The sequence below is a fragment of the Colletotrichum jinshuiense genome, chromosome 3, assembly GCF_051148585.1.
Source record: "Colletotrichum jinshuiense chromosome 3, complete sequence".
Taxonomy (NCBI): Eukaryota; Fungi; Ascomycota; class Sordariomycetes; order Glomerellales; family Glomerellaceae; genus Colletotrichum; species Colletotrichum jinshuiense.
In genome coordinates, this window is record NC_139310.1 from 4,961,004 (window position 1) to 4,986,784 (window position 25,781).

The 25,781-nt window shown below is 54.6% G+C and overlaps 7 protein-coding genes across 7 annotated transcripts; 3 read left to right on the forward strand and 4 right to left on the reverse strand.

Moving 5' to 3' along the window:
- Nucleotides 1–893: 893 nt before the first annotated feature.
- Nucleotides 894–3,293, forward strand: EsH8_III_001299 (uncharacterized protein; the record flags this gene model as incomplete). Its single annotated transcript, XM_083263024.1, has 1 exon — nt 894–3,293. The coding sequence occupies one exon, from the start codon at nt 894–896 to the stop codon at nt 3,291–3,293; it is 2,400 nt and encodes a 799-aa protein (XP_083123511.1).
- A 1,425-nt stretch (nt 3,294–4,718) lies between these two features.
- Nucleotides 4,719–6,124, reverse strand: EsH8_III_001300 (uncharacterized protein; the record flags this gene model as incomplete). The annotated part of the gene is made up of 2 exons (XM_083263025.1): nt 4,719–5,338; nt 5,473–6,124. 2 exons carry the CDS (start codon nt 6,122–6,124, stop codon nt 4,719–4,721), a joined length of 1,272 nt encoding a protein of 423 aa, XP_083123512.1.
- Nucleotides 6,125–9,797: 3,673 nt separating this feature from the next.
- Nucleotides 9,798–11,047, reverse strand: EsH8_III_001301 (alpha carbonic anhydrase; the record flags this gene model as incomplete). The annotated part of the gene is made up of 3 exons (XM_083263026.1): nt 9,798–10,092; nt 10,150–10,847; nt 10,907–11,047. 3 exons carry the CDS (start codon nt 11,045–11,047, stop codon nt 9,798–9,800), a joined length of 1,134 nt encoding a protein of 377 aa, XP_083123513.1.
- A 5,223-nt stretch (nt 11,048–16,270) lies between these two features.
- On the forward strand, nt 16,271–17,356 carry EsH8_III_001302 (uncharacterized protein; the record flags this gene model as incomplete). Its single annotated transcript, XM_083263027.1, has 2 exons — nt 16,271–16,631; nt 16,710–17,356. 2 exons carry the CDS (start codon nt 16,271–16,273, stop codon nt 17,354–17,356), a joined length of 1,008 nt encoding a protein of 335 aa, XP_083123514.1.
- Nucleotides 17,357–18,371: 1,015 nt separating this feature from the next.
- EsH8_III_001303 (uncharacterized protein) lies at nt 18,372–19,112 on the reverse strand (the record flags this gene model as incomplete). The annotated part of the gene is made up of 1 exon (XM_083263028.1): nt 18,372–19,112. The coding sequence occupies one exon, from the start codon at nt 19,110–19,112 to the stop codon at nt 18,372–18,374; it is 741 nt and encodes a 246-aa protein (XP_083123515.1).
- A 3,313-nt stretch (nt 19,113–22,425) lies between these two features.
- Nucleotides 22,426–23,728, forward strand: EsH8_III_001304 (Zn(II)2Cys6 transcription factor domain-containing protein; the record flags this gene model as incomplete). The annotated part of the gene is made up of 2 exons (XM_083263029.1): nt 22,426–22,494; nt 22,634–23,728. The coding sequence occupies 2 exons, from the start codon at nt 22,426–22,428 to the stop codon at nt 23,726–23,728; spliced, it is 1,164 nt and encodes a 387-aa protein (XP_083123516.1).
- Nucleotides 23,729–24,088: 360 nt separating this feature from the next.
- Nucleotides 24,089–25,123, reverse strand: EsH8_III_001305 (RTA1 like protein-domain-containing protein; the record flags this gene model as incomplete). Its single annotated transcript, XM_083263030.1, has 4 exons — nt 24,089–24,519; nt 24,572–24,797; nt 24,871–24,893; nt 24,961–25,123. 4 exons carry the CDS (start codon nt 25,121–25,123, stop codon nt 24,089–24,091), a joined length of 843 nt encoding a protein of 280 aa, XP_083123517.1.
- Between the last annotated feature and the right edge of the window lie 658 nt (nt 25,124–25,781).

Genomic DNA, 25,781 nt, shown 5'->3' on the forward strand with positions numbered 1-25,781 from the left:
CTCACTCTCGCGCGCGCGCTCTGCCGGCGGCCCTCCTAGTGGGTGCCCACTGACTCTGGAGCTGCAGGAGAAAAGGAGCTAAAGCGAACGGGACGGCTTTGGCTACTGGCGCATGGCAAGGTGCGGACGAAAAAAGCGCAAGGGCGCCAACACTGGGCACTGGGCGCCGGCAACCAACAGTGGCAACCCAACATTCCCATCCAGGTGTTTGGGAAAGCGCAGAGCAGCGCAGCGCAGCGCAGGGTCGATGCCGATGCCGATGCCGATGCTGATGCCGATGCTGATGCCGTGTGGTCTGTTGTTGTTGTTTTGTTTTGTAGTGTTGGGAGTGTGTGTGGTGGGTGTGTGTGTTGGGTGTGGGTATGTTGTGTATGTTGTGTGTTATGTGTGTTGTGTTGTGTTGTATGCTGCGTATGCTGTGCTGTGTCTTGTGTGTTGTTCCCTTCCTTGGCCGGTGGTACCACGGCATAGGTACGCAACGCAGCTTCCCCCCCCTGGGCCAATCTTGAGAGCAATCTTTGTCATCCATACTCGCGCAGCAGGCTTCTTTCTCATTGTGCTCTCGTCCCTCTCATCTCGCCGCGTCCCCGTCCCCCGGGTCCCCCTCTTGGGGATACCGGATCCGACCTCGTCGTCTTTTTTCGGCTTGCATTCGAGCGTTGATCCCTACTAGTGAGCCCCTTCCTCTGCCTTACTGCTCCGTTCTCTACCCACGGACATGGCCATGAGCACTGATGTCCATTCACGCTGGAGCATTGAATTCACGTCTCCATTCCTTCCCTGTCGTCAGCCCTGGCAACTTAAAGGCTGCGCAGCTCCCAGTGGCCACCGCCTGATGAGCCCTCCCTTGCGCATTTCTCCCCTTTTCCGGCCAGTCGCCCAATGGCATGAAGATGAACCCATGTGGCATGCACCCCATGTTCGCGTTAGAAGTTCCAGCTCCCTTCCCTGCCCCACACCCGGGCGAGGTGCTCCCTGCAGGGAACATCTCTCCAACAACCTTTAAAACATTCCGCTCGCCAGTCTTAAGCCAGAGACGCTCCGTCCGGAGCATGAGAAATCTCCTGCCACTGACCCTCCCCTCCAGCTCCAACTCCAGCTCCAACACCCCGCCGTCCCAGCCTCAACCACCCCAACAAGAACAACCTCACGATCAACCCCAGACCCACGTCTTGTACGGATACCAGGCCGAGCATATATGCCTCCGAACCGGCATCATGACCGAAACCGCGGAGCCGACCATGGACTGCAATCTGCCGGAGCTGCTGGCTCAGGACCTTGAGTTCTCCAGCCTCATCTTCGCCGCCAAAAACATGACGGCTGGAGCGCCCTCGCCAGCCCTCGCATCCGACGAAGGCGACTGGCACGACTCGGCCGAGCCTCCCTCGATAATGGGCGCTCCGTGTCACCCCAACGGCGTCCAGCAGTTCCAACCCTTGGGTGCCATTGAGGAGAAGAGCTCCGCCAGCGGCGTGAGCGAGCATGACATCTCGGACGCCTCCTCGAGCTCCAGCGGCGACTCCTTCAGCATGACCGGGAACGACGTCGACGCCGACGACGATGCTGCCGAGTCGCCGCAAATCCGCCAGCAGTCCGTCATGACGACTGACACCACCATCACCGCCTTCAGCCAATCACAGACTGCAGGCTCGCACAAGCGTATGATATCCTTCGGAGACGAGCCCGAAGGCAGCCTAGAGAGTTGGATGGACTTTGAGCCCGATGCTCCCGCAGACCATCCCGAACTCGGCAAGAGCCTGGCCCAATCGCCCGTGATCACGCCGGTCAAGCCGGTGCGGCCGCTATCGCGATTGGGCAACAGATCGATTAACGAATCCCCGCCCCGGGCGAAAACCGCCAATCCCGCAGCCACTACGCGCCGGCTCTCCAACCCGTTCGAGGGCTACACACGCCCTGCCAGCCGGCCACGGAGCGTGCACATAGACTCGACGACGACGACGACGACGACGGCTGCTACCAGAGAGCAGAACCGGCACTCGATCCACTCGCTTCATTCGCTTCACTCCATCGACATCGCAGTCCCCACACGCTGCTCATCTCTGAAGCACCGCGTCTCTTTTACCGATGACGCCCGTAAAGTTATCGCTTCCCGGTCTCGTTCGCGTTCGCATACTTCCTCGTCCTCCTACTACCCACCTTCTGATCATGTCGTCGCACCGGGCACCGATCGGAGCTCCATCATCTCCGACCTCAAGGAGGAACTCGAGCCCTGGTTCCGATGCCTCGATGCCGAGGATGATCAAATTCTCGCCCCCCCTTTGCTGGTAACGCCGCATACGACGTCAGGCTCCGACTCGAGAGCACCCCCGACAGCCCGTCCCAGGTCTCAAGTCAAAGTCAGATCTCGGCCAACCTCATCCGTGAGCGCATCCTACTCGTGGCTGGAGGACCCCATCGACCTCCCGCCGCCTCCCTCAGACGACCAAAGCCGCCGCATTCCTCTCCCCCCCAACGTCATGGAGTCTCTCCGCGTCTCGGTGACCTGCTTCCCCGAGACCATGCTCCTCTGCTCCAGTCTCTCGATCGAGACTATCCGGACCTACTCCCGCAAAGTACGGCAACCGCCAGAAGGTCTGCGCCCAGACACGCCGCCGGCCTCCCCCAAACGCTGGAAGTGGCTGGGCCAACGGCGTAACAACTCTGCCGCACTCAACCGCCGTTGCTGCTCCCACAATTCATCGCCCAACCTGGACATCTCGCCCACCTCCCCCTCGGCAGCGACCCTAACGCCACCCCAGTGGTCGCGCCTCCGCAGCGTCTTCCCCCACGGCTCAGACTACCTCTGCGACGCCCTCTACGCTCACATCGTCGCCTACAACTACCTCGCGCCCATGATCCAGTCCGGCCTGAGGCCCCCAACGCCGGGGAGCCCCGAGACCACTTCCAGTAGCATGGACGAATCCATCCCCAAGAAGGCCGCCTCGCTGCTCGGTCTGCAGGGCACGCAAGACATGGCGCCGCCGCCGCGTCCCCCGCCGTCGCTGCGTAAGCGCTCCAGCATGTTCCTGAGCCTGCGCGGGGGCCAATCACGCCAGTCCGTCCTGCCGCCGAAGCCCGCCACGCCGACCCCCGTGTCCGAGGTCCCGCTCCGCGACCTCCAGCACGGCCTGTCGCTGTGCATCGCCCGCCTCGTGACGACGTTGAGCGCCGAGGGCTCGTCAGCCCACGTCGCGAGCGAGCCATCCAGCGAGGTCAACTCCTTCGTCATGCGCTCTCTCTGCGAGATTGTCAAGTGCTGCGAGGAGTCGGCGACGAATGAACGGCCCATGTAATATACGAAGACAACAACTCCCTACGTTCAAATTTTCCTCTGAGAGGCCCTCTTTTATTCTCTTCTTTTTTTCTTTTTGCTTTTCGACTTTTTTTTTTGGACTCTGTAAAATAGAAGACATTGCATCTTTGTTTTCATTTCCTACACGTAAAAGAGATGGAGAGCGTGCGGTCGGGATTTGGTATATATACCCCTCTTTGAGTTTCTCTTTTTTTGTGTCATCGCAGACGACGAGTACATTTATAGCATGGAGTATGGAGGGGAAGGGGAAGGGAAGGGGGGAACAGGACAACCAAAAAGGAACATGGTGGACGTGTGCGGTGTTGGCTGAATTAATGTTTAGAAAGTAGACGAGAAGGAAATGCTGAGCGATTCGGTTCTTGTCTGTGAAATCCCATTGTGCCAGTATCATTTACTTGCCGTGACCGTGCCGGTCGACAACATGGATAGAAACCATTAGACCGTAGACCGAATCCTGTTGATGGCCCTTCTCATCCCCATCTTGCTGTTCGAGTGTTCTAGGTTCTGTCCCATACGTGAGATACTCTTGGGGTATGTTTGTTGTCATAGGTGCCATTCCTCATGTCTTGGTTCTGTCTCTCGTGCATGCCAGAGAATAGCCCATGTATATCAGCCATTTAGTCGCCCCGAGATGATGACCGATCTCCCAAACCTCAACAACGATGTGCTTGTCACAATATATGATGGGGTTCTGCTACTTCTGCTACCCCTGACATCAAATGTACATAATCCGCTTTTAGAGTATAGAAAAGGTAGGTTCGTCTTATAGACGCCAGCGTAACAGCACCTGAAGTAGCCTCGGTTTCGGGGTACTCAGACAAACCCTCGGCGCCCTCGTTCTATTTTTGTACGTGGTAGAACATTGGACGCCAGGAATGATGCTCGCTTAGGACGTGTTCTCTCCTTCCCATGGACGCTGCTTAAAGGTCGGCCCGTCTCCGCACATCGGCACGGCCGAGCAAGGGACGAACATCTTCCCTCCCCCCCGGGGAATGTTGCCCAATACAAACAAAACAGCCAGGAATGGTGGTCCCGTTACTCTTCCACCCCGCATGTGTCAGCCACCACGGCCATCCGCGTATCACAATCCCTCCCGCCGGGTCGAACGCGGCAAGACTATTGGCATTGGTATTGATATTATAATGCAGCAAATACAATGTCGTATGGAAACTGCCTATCTAGACCGGTCGGACGAACTTGGCCTAGTCGACGACAGGCCCCAGGCACGCTCGAGACTTGAACAATGTTTATGATGTTGCCTGGCTAATGTCTAGATGGGGAGAATATGCAATGGCTTCCGGGCGTCCTCCACGTCCCCCTACCGAAACGCGCGTCTAATGGATTCGCCTCCGCGCGATCCCGTTCAACCCCCCACCCCCAACTCGTATGTTTCCCTCCCTCCGTGCTACGTATACTCGACGCTCCCTTCGAACGGGTACGGGTCCCTCACGACCCTGCCGACCTGCGCGCTCCAATCCACGCCATCCACGCCATCCGCGCCATTCTCTGGCCCCTCCCGCCCCGTCCCCCTCCCGTCCCTCCTCGTCCCTCCCCCACTTCCCGCGCCCCCGTCCCACACCCGCGCGACGCGCCCCTTGCCCTTGACCCCCTTGATGAACCCGTTGCTCAGCCCCAGCAACCCCGCGCTAGCCAGCAGCAGGACCAGGAGCACGAGGTTGCCCGCCTGTGAGACGTTGCCGCTGAAGACGGCCACGAGGTACACGGCCAGCTTCGCCGTCGCCTCGAGGTAGCCCTGCACCGCCGTCTTGGAGAGCAGCCAGGCGTCCGTCGTCAGGGCCGCCAGGTCGGCCGCCGGGCCGCGCATGCGGACCGTCAGGGACGGCGAGAGCGGCACGAGGTACTCCGACAGCTTGGTGGCGGGCGAGGCGGCCGCGGCAGCGAAAGACGGAGGGGCCGACGGCGGCGGCGGCGGAGGCGGCGGCGGGAGGGGAGTGCGCTGTTTGATGATGTATATGTTGAGGATGCGGGAGGCGATGAGGGCCAGGATCGAGGCGAGACCCCACCCTGGAGACGTCAGTGTCACACCGATACCGGTTTGATATAGAGTAGGAGGGAGGTCCTGAACCGGGAACGCGATCAGGCCATTCATCATGAGGGGCTGCGGAACACGGGGGAGGGGTGGTGGTGGCATCACTCACAATCCGCCATCAGAATCATAAACGCCAGGGCCGCGAGCGTGAGGACGGGGCTCGCGAGGTAGAGCAGATGGCTCCCCCGCTCAAACTCCCAGTCCCCGTCGTCCGCAAAGGCCCGGCCCCGCCGCTTCCGCCCGCCGCCGCCGAGCGTGCCGATGTCGAGCGTGATGACCTTTTCGCCGGCCCAAGCCCCGGCCCCGGCCCCCGTGCCGAAAGCCTCGACCCCGCCGCCCGCCCGCTTCCGCCTCCGCTCCTCCTTCTCCTTTGCCCGCTCCTCCTGCACGCCCAGCCTCGACAGGAAGAGCAGCATCCCCGGGTTCGTCACCCTCAGGTCCTTCCTCCTGCCACCGGGGAGCGCCTGCGTGCCAAAGACCCCGCCGCCGCCGACACCCCCGGTCCCCTGGCTCCTTCCGCCCCCGCCGAAGCCGAACGCCGCCGAGGTCTCGGCGGTGACGGCGCCGCTGCCCCCCGCGACCCCGTCGGCTGCCTGCTGGTAGTGCAGGCCCGGCGCGAGGACCAGGGCGTCGAACCACGAGGACGTGCCCGTGAGCGCGGTGCGGTTGGCGATGGTCTGGAGGTCCGCGAGGGCGACGAGGCCGGCCGCCGAGAGCGAGAGGCCGGGTATGGGTTCTTTGGAGAGGACCGGGAAGGGCATGGCTTTACCGCTGTCGAATCGCTCATCCAGGACAAGCCTTTGCCCCTTGCCGAGAGAAAAAAGAAAGAATGAAGAATATCCAAAGATCCCAAGTATGACTGGTCCGCCCCAGTCGCGGATGAAGGATGAGTGAAGGCCTTATCTACAATCGTTCCACACCACCCTCCCTGATTGCCGGCCCCCGGGTGGAGGTTCTGAACCCCCCTTACGGGTCTCACTCGCCCGCCGATGACGTCGTCCGGATCCTCCCAAAGGTTGGTCGTCAAGAGGTGGGCATGATCGAGAAAGAAAGAAAAAGGCTCTGTTGCGGTAGTCGCCAGAGAAGAATTGAATTGCGATCAGTCCCGAGCGAGCTCCCTCTATTCGGTCGGTATTTTTCTTTTCTCTTTTGCGACAAACCGGCGAACAATCAAGGAAAACAATGGTCCGGATGACCTCTGAGCAGGGTTATATCCTGCTGCGGGCTGACAGACTTCCCTTCCCCCTCCCCCCTGCCCCCCCTCCCTCTTTTCCCATTGTTCCCAGCCTCCACGCCATTGCCTGCATGTGAAGCTGGGGGCCAAGCTTGACGCCGTTGCGGAAATGGCGCTCGAATTTCCCGATGCTAACCCCACGCATCCACGCGCTAGTGCAAGAGACTCGATCGTGTTGGTTTTGGGGGAGGGGGGTTCTTTAGTAAACCCGATAGTGCCGGTGCCGGCCGGCGCCGGGTGGGCCCCGTTGCAGCTGGGACGGGGTTCAACGAGGGTCCCCGATTCCTGCAACTTGGTATTCATGGAGAAGTCGTTGCGATACTCGGTATACGAGCGAGTGTGGCTCGTGTGCAGACAAAGGGGAACCGGTTGGAGACGAAGAACAAACTTTTTAACTAGACCAAACCTTTAGATGTTCTGTCGACTCTGCATGATTGGACTGAATAAACAGCGACGGCGTGAAAATGTCAAACACTGAATAAGTTGGAGTTGGTGTGAGAATAGACAAAAAGGCCGACAATGTGTATCGGGAGTCATTGGCATTTGAACACCAGCAACCAGTCTGGGGTATGGCTAGTTGAACTCCGTGGTACCAGGTCAACATGGAATGCGATCTTCCTCGTCCTGCACCTATTTGAAGGTTACCATACCTTGGATACTAAACTGCCGGTCATCGACAGAAGCGTTCGCAAGTATGCAGCTGTGAGACCGACAGGCGTCTTCCGATGACGAGCGGCCCTCGAAACGGCACTGCATCGAAGCCCTGAAGCTGACAGGACTTGCGGATTCTAATGTTTACATTGTGATCCTTTCCTGCTCCTGCGGGCAACTTCTCGACTGCAGTATACTGCACCTCACGTACTCCGCTTATGAAAAGCGTCCGAGTTTAACACTGCTTCAGGAAGACCGTAATTAATTCCAATTCCCAGCTCCAGCACTGCCAGGGCGTGTTAGTTCTACATGAAGAGTAGAGATCTATCGCTTCCATGACCCCATTGCCGCTACACTCCTCACTGGCATGTAATAGACCGCCTCGATCCTCTTCAAGGGCCGTACTGATACTAAACAAAACAAAAGGCGATCTGACTGCGCTGATGGAGCCAGTGCATTCTGCAACCTTTTGGGAGTTGAGTGAAGGTAAATAGGGATTTTGCTACAGATTATCATTCGGCGCCCAGGTAGAAAACCGACCAAGAAAAGAAGACTAAGCAAATGAAAAAGAAAAAAAAAACCATCGACGACGAAAACATGACTACATAAACTCACTATGCAGTATCCCGCCGTCTCCAAGACTCGCATGCAACGTTCCCCTCCCTACCGGCACTCTTCCTCTTCCTCTTTATGCAGGTCAACTGCCGCCTCCGCCTCCCCCACACTTCCCCCCCACGGTTCGGAGCCGGCGCCAACAACCGGAAGCGGAGCCGAATTACCGGGGTGAGCCACACACACCATCAAAGACGCGCATCATGCACATCGTCGGGAGGAGCGCGATCCAATTTTTTATATTAATTTTTATTTATATTCGGAAAGGAAAGGAAAAAGGAACGACACCCCATTCCCATCAAACGGTCCATACAATCAGACCAATGCTGCATGCGGGGGAAGAAGGACATGGCACGAACACAGAGCCCAGCTACTCCCCTGCCTTTTTCTCCAACAGATTTAGACACTTGCAAAGGATTAACAAGTTGAGTGTGGCTTCAGGCCCAGGGGGCGTTGGGGACTTGACAGGAGCACATGCATGCTCAACTGCCGACGCCCGATTCAACTACCGCTCACAGTACCGGCATTCTACTAAAAAGAAAATGTAAAAATAACTGCAAGTTCAAAAACGTACAAAGGTAATAACAACCCCATCCCCTCATAAAAACAAAACCATCGACGTAGGGCAGAGAAGCCAAGTCTTTTATGTATTGCGATCGCAACCTTTTTAATCTAAATGCCACCGATACGGCACCCGCAGGAAACACGTCCCCGACATCTTGGCTCCCCCTCCCAAAAAAGAAGCACCGCCCGTACGCAATCGGCAAAGCCCGTGAGCGGCAGGCACGTCCCTCCCAACGGCCCCCGTGAGAGGGAGGGAGGCTAACTAAAACGGCGCTTTTACCTGCCGAGCGCATCCCCAAAACGGGACACCCAGGGCCGGCGGCTTTTGATTTGCTGCCGCTGCTCGAGCGGCCGCGACTCGCGACTCTCTCTCTCTCTCTCGCTATCTCTTTCACACGTGTATACAATCACTCTGCCGCTAGCCCTCCCTCACCCATCGATCCCTGCCATATAAAGTGGGCAAACGTTTGAGCACAAACGAAGATTGCCAAAAAAGAGCCGCCAAGCCGAGCCTCGTTGGCGTTGACCAACCCGCAGGGGTAATTCAGAATGCCCTATTGTTTATATGAAGATGAAGGTAAAGGAGTGGGCGCGCATCCCGCTTCTATTTTGGCAGTTCTTGGTTCCTTGATATCTTGGCAGACAGTACACGACCACACCATGGTAGATCATCCTGCCATTGACTCGGACCTCGCCTCTCGCACTGCCCAACTTGTGGATTATGCATTACAGTCGCTCAATCTGGCCAAGAGAACGTGAGGATGACTCGTGTATTCTAAACTCGCCGAATCTAGCTATTCAACCCCGTCTGTTTTCGACCAGATCATTATTAGGTATCTTGACTCAATCGCAGTGCATTGGCACCCCAGAGTCCCGTGGTATCTCCTCCATGACACTGTTCCCATCGCCCATCCAAACTATTGCCACGCCCTTCATCCTAACCTGTATTGTAAACATACAGGATATACTGCCAGGCAAGATGTGCCAGGCCGCCGTCATGAGGACATCATCGACAGTTGCACTACAGCCCGAGGAACCACGATCCTGCACAATAATAAACAGAGTACAATGGAAGGAGAAGGATTGCCCAGGCACAAACTATCCGTCAATTAGTCTTGCTTTGACATGCGCGCAGCTGGCTGGCGGGAAGTAGTAGTCTTGTCTCAGCTGCACAAGCCGTGCCCGGGGTTTTCTTTTCCGACGGATATTCCCCCTTCACCCATTGACACGCATGACACCAGGGTACAGCCGAACTCTAAACAGGCATTAAGCATCATCGCATGTCCCAGTTCATCCCACTGCGCTGAATGAGTCTCAATGTCCCATCAGGACGCTGTGTCTTCCGCAGTCGTCCCCGTCCCGCGTTGGGTAATTTAAGCGTGCGCGGCCGGAGCGGCAGCCTCGCTGGCTGGAGCGGCGGGGGCGGCGGCAACAGGCGCGGCGGCAGGAGCGGCGGCAGCGGGGTTGGCAATGTTCGCAGTCGTGAGACTCTGCTGAGCAACCTGAAGGATGTTGGTCTGGCCGAGGGCGTTCTGGGGGAAGCGCGAGTTGAAGCCGATGACATCGCGGACGGCGTTGAAGGTCTGGGGCTGGACCATGAGACGCTGGGTCGAGACGAGCCACTGAACGCCCTCACTGCAGGGGGGAGTGGTGAGGGATCCCATGTAGCTGGAGAAGCGGGCGTTAGATATAGGCCATCAGGAAAGGATCAAACACAATTCGTACCTCTGGAAACTGCCAGCGCTGAGCAGAGTGACGACCTCTTGCATGTTCAATGCGCCAGTCTTGGTGACGGTTCCGGGCTCCTTGATGGCATCGAGGGAGGTGAAGACGGTTTCCAACAAGCTGGAAGAGGCAGCCTCTGCCTTGATGGGGTTGGTGCCCATGGTAGGAATAGCCTTGACCTCCTCGGCCAATTGGGCAGCCTGCGCGCCAGCGGCAAGGCGGCGGGCCAGCTTGCTTCGTCGTTCGGCGGTCTTGTTCTGTCCAGCGGGAGCCTCGGCGGCGGGAGCCTCAACGGCGGGAGCCTCAGCAACGGGGGCAGCGGCGGCAGCGCCCTGCTCCACGTCGATGTAGGTGCCGATGACGGCGATTTCCTGGTTGGCGCCCTCGAAGACCATGTGCATCTCCATAGCCATGCTTCTTCCGGCATCGAGGTGCTCGCTGGGCAGGTGGAAGTGGAACTGCTGGAGGGTGAAGTTGGTGCCGCCGACCTGCATGGAGCCACCCTTGGCGATAACCTCGACTGTGGTTCCAAGGTTTTCAAACTCGGTGCCCTCGGCCATGTCGGGAATCTCGAGGTTGAGGGCGTTGCCGGGGAGGACGTTGAAGGAGCCAGTAACCATGTCGATGGGGGACTGCGTAGTTCCGGTGGCGCAAAGGGCGTTGGCAGCGGGGTCCAAAGCAACCCAGTTCAAGGGACCCTTTGAGATGCTGTCAGTCCTGAAAAGGCTCAATGACGCAAGGAAAGCGGAATACTCACATTGCTTCCGGTGTAAGAGAAGGTATTGACCTTGACCGTGCCCTCTGCACGGGGATCGAGGTGGGTTCCGTAGGCACACGAAGCCAGGACCTGGGAGACGGAGGCGGCGAAGGCGCCGATGGTGAAGAGACGGGAAGCCATTGTAATGAAGGTAGGGAACGGAACCAGCGCTCGTGGGGGCCTACAGAGTGATCGAGGGAGAGGAAGAAGAGAAGCGAGAAGTTACAAAAAGTAAAAGAAGATTATTGATAAAACGTAAGACCAGCCCTCTAGGGGAAGAAACGAAACGAACGGGTAAGAAAGGAGAGGTTGAAGAAGAATATGTTAGTTGATGATGAAAGGAAACAAGATGAGGCGAGAAAAGGCAGTATCGATGTCAAGATGGCATGATGTCTATATAGTTTGGATCTGGGCAAGCGGCAGTCGAGGGTTGGTTATCGTGATGATCGACTTTGCAAGTCCAAGAATAGCAGCACGGCACAAAGACCCATGTCGAGATGGTCGGAGCGGACGAGGAGTAAGGAACGGAATTCATGGTGAGGGACTTGGCAGGCGCTTCATCCAGGGTGCGAGGGAGCAATGGGAGACCCAGACAGGACAAAGGAAAAAAAAAAGGGAAGCAGCTGGTGAGCGGGTTTGAGGGTTCCTTGCGTTTGGGGATGGGCGCCTCCGTTTCCCATGGCATCGCAGGCGTGTTTCTGGCGCAGGACGGGGGAGGCGTTCAAGCTTCTCCATCCAATGCGACTGCATGTCATCTGGACTATGGACTAGGGATGGAAATCTGGACAAGTCCGGTAGTGGGGTTTGAGACGGAGAAGTGTGGCCGTTTGGACAAGAGGGCGGAAGACCAGGCCCCTGGTCGAGTTGACAGGATGGGAGTCCGTCGCCAGGGTGAAACTGGCAGGCTCCGGAGGGTTGGACGGGGGTGTGGGGAATACGACCACTTTCCCGGCCCAATGCTTGGCCATGTTTACGACTGTAGAGAGAATCCTTGCGTTGCACGTTGCACGAGTCTCAATGTGGGAGTTGGGAGTGACGGTTAAGTGAAAAGCTGGTTCGGACGGAGGCAAAGCCCCGTCGCAGGGTTTGAGGTCGTGATCGTCTGGGCGAGGCAATCAAGTGGCCGCCAGCGCCAATATGGAAAGCAATGCTGGTTGATGATGATGATGATGATGGGAATGGCAACGATGCTCAAGAAGCGGGTGGGTGGCTAAAAATAAGCATTTGGACTGATCGACGTCAAGACAAAGGTGCGTTGAAATTAGGGCTTCCAAGAAGAGGGACAAGAAATGAGGCTCTCTGTCCAAGAGGCCGAGAGATGCACCCAAGAAAACACCAAGAGCGCGGAGGAGACATGCTGGAAGGAGGTGGAGTACGTACCCCTTTCTCGTAGCCTCCCTCGCACCACGTGTGTGTTTGTGAGTGCGTTGCTCTTCCCCCTTCCTACGTTGAGGGACCTTCCTTCAGATACCCTCAGCGGGGTGGTGGATGAGCGCAGTGTAAGGTAGTGTTGGAAATTTACGGTGGAAGGTGCGATGCCTGCCCCTTCCCGCCCGGACGCTGACCCAACCCAAGGAGCAACTTCAGGATAACCTTCATTCTGTTGCAGCGGGTGGAGCTGAGAGGGGCACTTTTTTCGTGCTCGAACGCGTGGCAGAGACAGCGAGAGAAGCACCGGATGGCAGGCGCAGGCCAGGGACATGCCCTCTCTCGTACACTGGGGCTCTGGAAAACCTTGTCGCCCATTCGGTAACGACCTAAACCTTATCAGACTTTAGGGCATGCACGAACAGCCAAAGGTCCAGGCCTGCCTGCCTGCCCCGTTGAGTCTGTTCGGACGACACAGGGGCACCGGCCCCGCCTTTCCCAGTGGCCGTCGCGTGCTGAGACGACAACGCACGGGGCACGACGCAGCCCGTTCCAGGCCGCAACAAGAGCAAGAGCAACAGCGAAAAGAAGCAAGGCAGGGCAGGGACAAGAGCCGCACGACAAGAGCAAGCAGGAACCGTAGGGCAAGTCGACGAAGCTGGATCAGGCAAGGGAAGGCGAGGCACGAGCGAGTCGCACAGGTTTGAATTACTGAATTCGAGTAGGTACCTGCTCTGCCATGTCTCGCAGCCACAGCAATATGAGGGAGAGGGGCAAAGAGATACTACCAGAAAGAGCGAGAATAAAGAAAGACGGCCCCGCTGACGTTGACAGCAACGCCAAGAAACAAACGACGTTCATTCCCGTAGGCTTGGTTATGAGAAGGGGACATGGGATGGGTGGATGACTAGACGAAGGGACAGGCGAGAGAAGAAGAAAAACAGCTGATTTTTGCAGGGCCAAGAGGTTCAATGTCTGCCAAGTCAAACCGTGGGGGACGAAGGAGAAAGGGGGCAAGTTGGGTTGGGTTGGTAAAGAGGCGAACCGCAGCCAGAGGCCCAGATGGAGACAGACAGAAACAGACAGGGTTCGAAGCGCAAAAGCAGGAGGTCGGCCGCGATGCCGATACGATAACTACCCTCGCTGACTAAGGAGGGAATGGCGCCGCCCCGTGATGTGGGAAGAGCGGGCTGGCGCCTGTTCTCCCCAGACACCAGACAGCGAGCCACTCAGGCGGTGCAGCGCTGAAGGGCCCCCCCCCCCTCCCTGCCTGCCGCCGACTCATCGCCGCCTATATTTCCCACTGTATAGCGCCTTTACCTGCTATACGACACCTGCACATCACCCGCCTACACCTCGCCAAGTCTTGCACCTCCTGATTTCTTCTCGGCGCGTCTCACGCTCCCCCAGCCAGGCCAGGGCCTGCGACAAGCCTCCACCTCCGCATCCAAACTTCACCAATCCACGCCGTCTGCACCGCCGTTGAGGTGACATCCGCGCGCTCTCTCTCCAGACTCCAGCCTCGACCCCTCCTCCCTACGCCCATCTTGTTGCTTTCTCCAACCACTCAGCTTCCAATCACCAAACCTCACTACAACTCACCACACCTCACCATGCCTCGCCACGCTTCATCCGTTGGCCATGTCATCTATCCCTCTCCGAACTCCCCGCTGTCTGTGTCGACCTCCCGTCGGCACCGCCTGCCCTCATCTGAAGCTCCTTGGCGCGCTCCAAACACTGTTTGACCACCCCCGTCGCGCCAAGTCCCAGCGTCTACCGCCATCGCGTCTGATGTTTGGACGATGACATCGGGGCGCTTGAAGCCATCCCCAATGTCCGCCGGCCCTTTCACCTGGGCCCTGAACGAAGGACCCGGTTCCCAGTCTCCACAGCCAGCACAGAGCAGCCACGGGGGCAGATTTCTGATTTGCCTTGATCACCGGATGGCCCTCGTCCCCTCGTCCCCTTCTGCGCGCCCTGGTTCGCTTTCGTGATTTGTTCGGATTCCCATCTCTGCCGACCGCCTGCCAAGCTGCCCAGCCTTCTCGTCTCCATAGTGCACGAGGGCTTGTCAATTTGAATGCGACGTCGGCCACCATACTCACCACTTTCTTCTGGCAGAACTGCCTTGGCGAATACCGAATGCCGTCTTGGAAGCCAAGCAGTCGTCATCTCTACAAGGCCTCGAGTCTCCGTCCTGCCTTCTGCGACGCATAAACCACGCAGATGGTAGTCGGCGAGCGCTAGCCAAGACAAGTCTTCCTCATATTTCGTCTGCACTGCCCTGCCCATCCCATCCCATCCCATCCCATCCCATCCCATCCCATCCCATCCCATCCCATCCCATCCCATCGGCGCTGTCAGTCGGTTCTGCCAACTTCCGCAAGATCTACAATGTATACATCTTCAGACCAAGGGCCGACAGTACGCTGCACTACCCACAACGTCTCGGCGAGTGGCAGACGGCTTCCCCTCTTCCGCTTCTATACCTTGCTGTCTTGTTTACTCGCGGCCTGTGTCTCAACTGCACGTTCGTGTCATAGACCCTAGAAGCGAGAATAGAATACATTGCTGGAAAGGCATAAAAACATGCCAGCGCTGGCTCTGCCGGCAGAGTCACTGATGGCATGGCCACATACACATCACATCTGCCTGGTTCAAGGACAATGATTGTTCATGCTGAAGAAGCAGAAAGCAAGTGAAGGAGAATGAACCCCCACCCCCCTTGATAATTTTCAACCACATTCCTTACTTTACTCTGCGCATCGTTTGAGAACTTGGCTACCAGAAGCGAGTGGACGTGCAAAGGTCACAGACTGACATCGCTGTCTGACTAATTGCTGTCGTATCAATGGACCTTGGTACCCCAAACAAGAGGGTTGCTTCTGCATTTTGCAATGGCACGTCCTTAATATTTCCAGGGCTGAACATTGGCCTTTCTTAGGTTGCACTCTCGGCGTATTGACTCTCCTTCGAGCCCTGCAGTACTTGGCGCTTGGCTGGACTCGTCCCGCCGCGGACCCTCCCCTCTCGCTAGTGCAAGCGTGTTCTCGGCCGCCGAGGAAAACAAGCTTCTCGCCCCCCAGCCCCCAAGCCCCAAGCCCAAGTGAAGCCCAAGACAAGCAACACCAACATTGGCAGTCAACAGCAGCTATCCCTCGAGCCATCGTTGAGATTTTATCTAGTCGCTGTCAGCTGCAATCACTCATGCTGCAACTCTCGTCCCCTCATCAAGAAATTGTATCCATACGAATGCCCATTTTCTCGTCCTAGGATCGACAACCCGAAACATCAGCCCCTTGCGGTGCGCCCGCCCCTTCCAATCGCGCATCACGAAACGGTGAGTACTGGGGCTGGTGAGGTTAATTGGTCGGGGAGCCCAAGATGTAAGGAGACTTGCGGATAAAGACCAATGCGGTTGGGTGACCCACTGATGAATGCCACATATGCCAATTCCCACCTAAAGGATCGATTCTCAGCTCGCTTTCCTTCCGAACCCCCTCGTCGTCCCGTTGCCTAATCCAGGTGGATCCACAAACGCGGACTTAGCGGACGCCGGGCCCGGACGAAAGTGGGCCACATCGCAAACCGGATTGGGAATGCGAACCACCGGTATGTCGGCAACAACAGTCCATCCGAGATGCCCATAAGCAGGAAGATGTGGGCGTAATACGGGCGTTGTCCGCCCAAATAAAATAGGAAAGTGCGGGCGTCGCTTTTGCAACCTTTACAGTCACTTTGCCAGACGCGTACATTAGATTGCCTGATCCCAAAGTGCGCACTAATGCGTCATCACCTAGTCCCCGCCAATAAAGCAAGCAACCTAACCCGACTCGGAATGCGAATCTATCCGAGAGACGACATGTCAACGTCTATAAAGCGATTGGTATCTCTGGATGCTCCAAAAAAACTCGTGTGTCTTGATCCAAGCTGCTTTATCTCACCGGCAAACTTCGTACAAGCGCAGAGTCTCCACGAGACTTTTTATCCGATATAATGGTCACCATCACCCAAGTCCGGCAGTCCAACGCCCAGCTCACCGAAGAGACCGCCCCGCGGACCGCCCTCTTCGTCGGCGGGACCTCGGGCATCGGCAAACTCACTCTCATCGAGCTCGTCGAGCTCGGCTTCCCGATCAAAGTCTACGTTGTCGGGCGCAAGACGACGGAGCCCGCGATGAGGCCCCTGCTAGAGGACTTGCGAAACCAGAACCCAAAGGCGGAACTCATCTGGGTCGAGGCCGAGGCATCTCTGCTCTCGGAATCCCGGCGCGTCTGCGACTTGATCAAGGCCGCCGAATCAAGTCTTGACTTCCTCTGCCTGACGGCCGGGTACGCCCCGTTCGCCGGAAGAAACAGTAAGAGCAACATCTCCTTAGTAAACCACACTCCCCCTTTCTTACGCGCATGATGTTTAAGCCATTTTGTGCGGATAGATACCAAAGAGGGTCTCGAAGTGACGCACGTGCTGGAATACTACGGCCGCATGCTCTTCACCCTCCAGCTCCTGCCCCTCCTGCGCGCCTCCCCCTTGGGCGGCAGGGTGCTCACGGTGCTCGCTGGGAGCATGCTGGCCAACAAGCTCGACGCCGACGACCTCAACCTCGACGGGCCGGGGAAGTTCGGCGGGATGCAGACGCAGGCGCACATGCTGATCATGAACACCCTTTTCTTCGACCGGCTGTCGGCGGACCCGGAGAACCGCGGCGTGACCTTCATCCACAACTGGCCCGGCGCCGTCAACACGGGCAACATGGCGCGGTACCACACCCCCAGCACGTGGTCGCCGGCGCCGCTGACGTCGCTGCTGAAGCCCCTCTTCTGGTTCATCGGGTTCAGCGACAAGGAGACCCGGGAGCGGCACGCGTACATCGCGACCAGCGGCAGCTTCGGCGGCCGAGGGCCCCGGCTCGAGGGCGCGGCGGCGGCGAAGAACACGGCCGGCGGGGCGGAGGGCGGGCTGTACCTCGTCAACCACAAGTGCGATGTCAAGTACAACGAGCAGGCGCTGAAGGAGCTGAGGAAGGACGCGCAGGGGAAGGTCTGGGACAAGACCATGGAGATTCTGCGGCCGTACTCGTGAGCGGCACCGTCGAGTCGAGGGTTTGGGGGGTGGGGATAGTTTGCACTAGTTGCGATTGTTGTGTTTTTGGCAGCGTGCCCCAGAATGGGGCGGCATGGATGCAGGTTTTTGTTTTGCTGCGGGCGAGGTTTTTTTTTTTTTTGGGCGTCATTTGTTTTTGCTGAGGCTGGGGGTTAACCAGGCTAGGCAACACGCGGAAGATGTAATTTGCGGTCGGTGGAAGTAATACATGATCGAAGATTCAATCCTCTCAATACCAAGGTTCTAAGCAGCTTTCGGTGGAGGAAGAGAGGAGGGCAGATAAGAACCTACACTCTGATAAGAAAGAGGTAGCTTGTTTGCTCCGAGTGAGGCTAGATGTGATTCGAGAAAGTGACAAAGAACTCAAGGGCAGGGGTACTAACGAAATAATTGGGCATTTCCAAGATTTCTTTTTAAGACGACTAGGAAGCTTTTCATTGGTTCATATAGAGCATCTTTGTCAACCTCCCACCGAATAATTGGCAATTCAACAAAGAGAACAGCGCCCATAACACCCCTCATTCAATAGTTGCTATCTTAATTCCTTGAGTTATCTTACTTCTATACATGATCAATCGACGAGGTAATCCTTTGCTTAAACGAATAGATTGTTAGGCGTGAAGAATTTCAACACTTTTTGTGCTTTTCACTTGTATTTTGCTGTATAATAGAGCGCAGGTGGATCTATGGTGTAAAATTTGGAAATGAGTATGTCTTTTGCAATGGGATAGGAATAACAGAGGTTGCAGCCGAGCACCGTAGTATTGGCCGGGAAGTGAGAGCGCTATTAGGTTGTCAGTTCGGAGAAGATGTCCAAATCGCAGAAGACGTCGTAATAGTGGCGGCTGAGAACTAGGACAGATGCAAAAAAAAGTCATGGCGCTGCTTCTCAACAGACACAGACACAGAGACGAAATATGGATCACACATATCTTATTCCAACAACTGTCGTAAACTTTCTAGGCTTTCCTTTCCCACGTACACCCGCGGCGGGTCAGTGCTCGCCCTCACTCTCTGGGTTCGGGTAGTAGAAGGCTGCCACCGCGATAGAAATGTAGACGATGACGCAGAGGAAACCCTCGAGGTAATTGCTCTTCTGGTCGCGCAGGAAGTTTCCGACGGTCAGGATTGCAAGGAGCAGCATAACAACATCGAACACCTCGAAGACGATATCCATGTGCTTGTCCAGGCCCCAGGCGACAATGACGACGAGCGGGCCGTTCAGCAGCGCCGTCTGTAGCGTGGCGCCCAGGACGTGGGAGAGGGCGAAGTTCATCTGGTTGTCCCACGCCTCGTCGACGGCCGTCAGGTGCTCGGCGGCCTTCTCAACGAGGGGCACGAGGATAAGGCCCATGAAGTGGTCCGAGACGCCATGCCTCATGACAATAGGATGGATTTGCTCAACGAGGTAGATTGCCATAAAGGTCACGAGCGTAACAGAGATGGTAAGCGCAATAACGCACTCGGTTAGCGTCAGCTTAGGCTTATCGACGTCTTTATGCTTGTCGTGGTCGCGCTGCTCGTCGTGTTCAAAAATAGCGTCGTAGATGCCGTGGTGGGTCCGAGCCTGGAACCAAACGAAGACGCTATAAGCTACCAAAAGCAGGACGGAAACAATCCGTGAGATATAGAGGGTCTTGTCATCAAGCTCCTCGACTGTAAGTGATGCAGCCAAAGAGTAGCCAAAGATAGCGGGAATAGCTAAGGCGACACCACTTTGATCGTCAATCAGCATCAACGCAGTTTCTATCAGAGAGCATCCACTTACGCTGTAAAAAGAAGACCGTTTCCTGCTTCACTAACTGTCTCACTGAATTCGGCCTCTTCTCGTTTCATACCGCCTGCAATAAAGCATAGACCCAAACACAGCAGCATCGTTGCTAATATCGAACCAAGAATGGCGGCCTTGATGACAGTAAATTGGTCACCCTGCAATAATACCATAAAAAGGATGATTTCGACGATTGATCCAAAGCTAGACAAGTGGATGTAAGAGATAGGCCCAGCAAGGATGTGGGCAAATGGGGAGAGGCTCATGTGGTTTCGATCAGCACGCCGAAAACATGGCTGACCTTACGGGACAATTCCTGACCAGAAAAACCAACCATGTTGGCACAGGGAATCATGGATATGTAGGTGAGGATAAAGATTAAGACATGATCGTCTGAGCGAGTGTCTGTGGACATCTCAGGTGAGTCCAACAAGTACCCATAATCAAAACTCTGGTAGATAACTTACACCGAACGATAAAGGCGGCAGGTACTACGGGCCAGAAGATGTTGCAGAGGAGAGATGCTCGACTTGAGGACTTCCAGATAATCTTGAGAAATTTAAATGGGTGGAAGCCTGAGCGGCCGCTTTCGCCGGAGGGCTTGACTCTAACTATGCTTCGCCGGGGAGGGGCCATATGATGGCGGCCATGATGGACTGGCAGCTCTTCGTGGGCTTGTAGCTCTTCGTTGGCTGGTAGCTCTTCATCAGCTGAGCGACCTGGGGTGCGTGTCTTCTCGAGCGCGATGAAGGGTTGGTGTGATTCTCGTCGCCGCGAGCCAGTTGATTGGCGGTAGGGTGTTCTAGAGGCTGACATGACAACGGGCCAGGGCGTCCAAGTGGATGAGACGGCACGTTCATTGAGTAAAGAACATAAAGGCTCAGGCTCGGATTTGGACGTCTAAAGGGGTATATATGGAGATGTGACCTATTTAAGTGGGTACACAAGTTCGTATTGCTGGGATAGGGGACGGCGAACCCGTACGGAACAGCCCCAATACCAAAATCCATGCAATTGCGGCTGAATGTTCAGAGTGTAGGGAGCAACGTGCATATATGGTTAAAAACTGGGGAATGGGGAATCCTTATTCTCCGGCCTCGATCAACTGATCCAGTCCGCCGGGTTGAAGCACCATCAGCGGTCATTGTAATAACTAGTCTGTGGTTAGTTGGGTTGAGCCGCGGAACTGGGGTTGCAGGCGAGAGTGTTTCAACCTCAGCCTTTTCGTTCCGTTGCTGCTGCCAGACAGTTGATCAGAGTGGGCCATGATTTCTTGTATTGTAATCATTGTGAAACGAGTGCTGGAACTGGTAAATCGAACTGTCAATGCGAATTGAGGAGAGCTCCCGGCGAGCGAGGTATCGGCAGTTTAGGTTTGCTGGGGAGATGTAAAGCCCCCTAGGGCATATGTCATGACTTTTTACACTCGAGTCGCTGCAAGATGAGTTATGGGTTAAGCGAAATGGAGATGGGCAGTCGAAATCGTAGAATGTGTTGTGCATGAATCAAGGCACACTCAAGCTGACTGTCGTGCCAAGACCTCTGACAAGACCCCTGTAAATTGCTGGACGAGTTGCGTGCTTACACTTGTATCACGTGTATAGAAACAACTTGCAAGACTGCCAGTGAAGGAGTCGCCTTGAAGACCAGTTACTTCAAGTATATAATACTTTTTCTGCTTGTGTGTGAGATAAGCATGCGCATATATAGATACGCAATTTTGTCAGCCCTATTTTGTATTACAGTTCAGGAATAGGCCTTTTGTTACCGTTAGTATCACAAGATACCCGTACAGATAGGTAGCTCGCCGAATAATCTCTGTATTCGAAAGCTGTGATCTGGTGTGTAGAAGACAAAGAAGGAAAGGTAGGCAGCTGAAGAAGCAGTTGAAGATATCACCTTTGGCAGCCCGAGGTGGAATTTCCGAGCTCCGCTGCCGCTGCCACTTCTCATTGATAGACCGCCTATCCGGATTCTGGCCGAGTAATCCAACAGTGGCTTATCGAAAAAGAGAGAAATGTAGAAAACGCATTCGTTTCCAACTGAGCTGCTGCCGACTTTAAAGTCGAACCGCAAGTGTTGATACCGGCGCGGCAGTCATAGATGTTCGCCAACCATGAACTCGACATGGGGACATTGAGACTCCGGATTCACACGTACGATATTTCACTACCACCCCTTCCTAACAACTATGTTTATCATTTTTTTTTCGTCGTAGTGAAAGCTTACTTTTGCCATTTAAAGACGTGAGTGAAAAGGCCAACGGTTGCGGTTCTTCGTTGAAGAATACTTAGCTCGCTCTTCTGAACCGGGAAGGATGTGGTTGTGGGTCTATATGGCGCCTGGTAAGGACGAGTTGCAAAGAGGAGTGATCACTGCTGAAGACAAATTTCGAAGTCTGCGTCTTTGTACTTGATTGCTTGAATGATTGTTCCTCAGCTGTCCTTCCAGATCATGTCACTGACTGCCATAATACTCGAGATAAAGGAACGGTAAAATTATGATGTCTATTTCATTAATTATAGCCTAAGTACCTAGCTGCAAATCGTACATGAAGCTCTTTAGTCTCGCCTCACGCTGACCAAGGACTCTTACAACTCTTAGCATTGAGGGTCTATTCACGCTTGATTTCTTCTCTCTATGCAAGCCTTCCAGAACATTTTATCTCTGCAAATTTTCATTAAACTAGGTTTAGCTGCTGGATTTTATATTTCCACACGTTTTATAGATGATTGGTTTTTTTATGAATTCAAGGATTCTTTCAACATTTGTTCTTTTCATTGTTTGCAACGGCTTGATCATTTTCCAACCTCATAACCATATTTCTGTGCTATTCGGTGCCTTGTGGAGCTCTAATCACTATCTTGACTGAATGAGAAACTAGTAGCATTAACTTGCAGTATCCATAAGTCCCGTCCACATTGGCATGGCTAATACCCGTTGCGCTCCTCGTATTTCAGGCTGCCATCGTCATTGGCTCATAAATCTGGAAACATTGCTGACCGTGGTTAGTGTTACTAATATGCTGTAGACCGACGTATAGGCCTTCGCTTGTACGCTTTATACGAGTTTTCTCGTATATGAACGCCACCTGGTTGGACAAATTGGGGTGGATCCGGGGCTGTGTTGGTTAGGTCGTCGGATAGCTTCGGGTTTCAGCCCCCTTGGTTCAACCGGTTTTCTCGTCTTCGTTCGCATGCGTATCCAAAACGAAAACCTAGTATTGATCTAATTGTTGAAGTGATTGAGGATGATAGACTGAGAGACAGCGCTCATCATGGCACCGCGGAAGCCGCATCGGAAATCCCGGAATGGCTGTCTCCAGTGTAAGCAGCGGAGAGTCAAGGTAAGTTTACTTAGGTGCTGAGCGGCGTCCAATTCCTCCCTTTGTAAGCTTTCTATGGACTGCGGAGGAGCGGTACCAGCAGCTTGAAAAAAATTTGTAGTCTTCATTTCTAGCCATGGCGGCTGACCAGCTGCCATAGTGTGACGAAAGCAGGCCTTCATGCAACAATTGCATAAGAAGGCGGAAGGAATGCAGCCTCCGCGAGATCTCAAAGTCCGTCGCTGAGGATTCGGTCAAAAAGCTTTCGAGCTTAGAATCCGAATCGGAACCCAATGCTCAGGCCAAAAAGACGGTCGTCTTCGAGCAACCATTTTCCAAGGCCACACGACTCAAGGAGCTCCATCTGATGCATCATTACGGAACCACGACTTGCGAAACCCTGGGCTTAACCCCTCAACAGATCGAACTTTGGAGAAGAGTCGTCCCGAAAGAAGCCCTGCGGCATGAGTTCCTGATGGACGGCATCCTCTCCATCACGGCGCTCCATTGCGCCCACCTTGAGCCCTCCATGGGGTGGGCCTACACTGAGGCCGCCATTCAATATCAGAACTCAGGCCTGGTTGGCTACCGTAAGGCGCTCCTTCACATCGACGATAACAACTGCAATGCACTCTTCCTCTTCTCCGTGATTCTCATGCTCATCGGATTTGCGATGCCGGCGGCGTACTCGGAGCGACAACCCGTCTCGCCCGCCGAGACCATCATCTCCATTTTTGAGCTCCTCAAGGGCATCGGATTAACCGCGCAGCTGCATGGGGAGACCATAAAAAGCGGCATGTTTAGCTCCCTCTTTCAAAAGGTCGAGCTACCCATCGCGAACCCGTACGACATGTCGAACGGGGAGGTGGAAGCTGCCATGGTACGCCTGCGCCTGCGCGCCGAGTTCATGACCAAATATGTCGGCACCGAGATGCGAGAAATCTATATTTCCGGCATCGACAGCCTTGAAGCCAGCTTCCGGGAGGTCGGAACGTCGCATGCAATTCCCGTCGTTGTTGTGTGGCCTATTAGGGTCAGTCACAAGTTGGTCGAGCTTTTCAAGCTAGGGGATCCAATGGCGTTGCTGCTGTGGGTTCATTATGGTGTTTTGGCGCTCAAAATTCATGACTATTGGTGGGGGAAGAATTTTGGCGTTCGACTTATTGAAGATTTGTCTGGTACTCTACATGGTCTTGACCCTGAGTGGACATCTTGGACTGAATGGGCGAGGAGGTGTGCTCTCCTAGCTGTGTAAATTAAAGAGTCTAGAAGCGATCGAAGAAAGGATCATATAGGTTTAGCAATTTAAAGTCAACCCCTTGCCCTGGATTAAGATCACAGGAGGTAACAAAACCGTGGATACCGAAGTCTCTTTTATCAAAACCGACATCGTTAATTGCGGGGAGCAATCAACTCCATATATCTCGTGACAACATTTAATGAAGTCATACCCTATAGTCTTCATCTATCTATTACCCCTGTTTCTATACCCAGTTGGAAAAGGCTTCTTCGTATGCTGTTAAAGTCCGCACACAGAACTATACACGTGCATTGGCTTGAAGGTGACGCCATCACCGAAAATGCAATGACTTTGCCACCTATAGTACACAACACCTCATTCCATTCCGTAGTTTGAAGACGAGCCCGTGCCTTCTTGACCTTCCTTCAGCAGCGAGTTGATACTACTCGGGTGCTTCCACGCAAACACACACATTGTCGCGAACATCAATACGGCGTCGAACACGTACAAGAAAACCTCGTGGGAAATCAGATATCCATCATTCCCCTGTGCATACTCTATCAAACGGAAGACCGATCGAACCAAGATAAGCGCGGAAGCAGCGTAAAGGACGTGGAGATACGTCTGCCACTGGATGACGGCTTGAAGGACCTTTCTCGTTGGGAATCGACTGAGTCTTTTGTGGAAGATGGCCGCCGTGGTTGCGAAGAGTGAGAAAAAAATGATTTGAACCACTAAGCCACCAATAACGATGTGCTCACCCTTCTCCAGGGCCTCAAGCGTGCCACTGGCCATGATTCCGCCGCCTAAATGGTAAATTAGAGAGCAAAAAGCCTGAGGACCGATGAAGTAACATACCAGCGCCCTGAAGTATGAATGACATCACATCACCAAAGACAAAGAGCTTGGTCAGCCACTTTCTCCGGATAACTGAGTGAACTTCGCCGTCGGTGAGCAGGATTATGCGTCCCAGTATCATGTAAATGCTCGCTGCGTAAAGAGCTGGTGCAACGAGAAGCAGGAGGGTCTGTACGATGTATGGTTTAACCGTCCAATTCGGGCTCTCAGTGCTCGAAACCGCTCTCTAGGTTAAAAAGCTTGTTAGATGCGGATATACTTGAAATGTGGCGCAGTCGATGGGTCATATTATGACTTACTCCTATATAACCGATCCATTGACCTGTTCACAAGTACGGATTAACCTAAGATGATTGAGGGTCGGAGAATGGGGGTTATTAGACACTTACAGAAACCTCCCAGGACGAATGGGATAAAAAACCAAGTCTTTGTGCGAATGACTTGATAGGTATGGAATGCAGTGATGCCAAAGAACAGAACGATGAAGATGATCGCCGCGGCCATGGATGGATCATAGCGATAGAGCTTGAAGAGGTCGTTTCCTGCTGCCATGATTACGAGTACGTTGAGGGTATTGACGTAGCACACGTATGAGCTCTGCTAAGAGACAGAAATAGCAAGTGAATAAAGAAATAACGAGAGTAACAAATTGAGTAGGGCAAAAAAAAAAATTTACTCGAATTTACTGGGAAGGCAGAAGGACTGGCTTTAAAGGAACCGGCCCAGCCTTCCGGCTCCATGGTCGCAACCTCTCCAAACCATGGCCGCAGTGCTCTAGCTCATTCCTTCGAAGTAGGTATCCGCAGCTATAGTGACGCATTCGCTAAAGTGCATCTCGTTTAGGTATGTTCGTTTAAGCTCGCTCCCGTCATGTATCCTGTGGGATAAACCCCGAAGAATGCCTCACCATTCTCGTATAAAAGTACGAGTTCGCCTCGTATGCCTCGCGATGTTCGGGTCAGCCTTAAACAGAGCCACAAAACACATAACGGCCCCATACTTATCCCGGTATTCCCCACCTGCTACGTTCTTTTTGCGTTGGCGTTCCAGGCAATCCCAGTACCCTCAAGACTCAATCCTGGAATGACTGAGTGTGGGAACTCGGATACTTGTTCCTTTTCAACAAGTTCGCACCTCTATCCCGCGGGTTTTAAACTCCACCACCCGCAGCTTCCGAATGGACAGGTTTTATTGCCAGCCATATTATCTG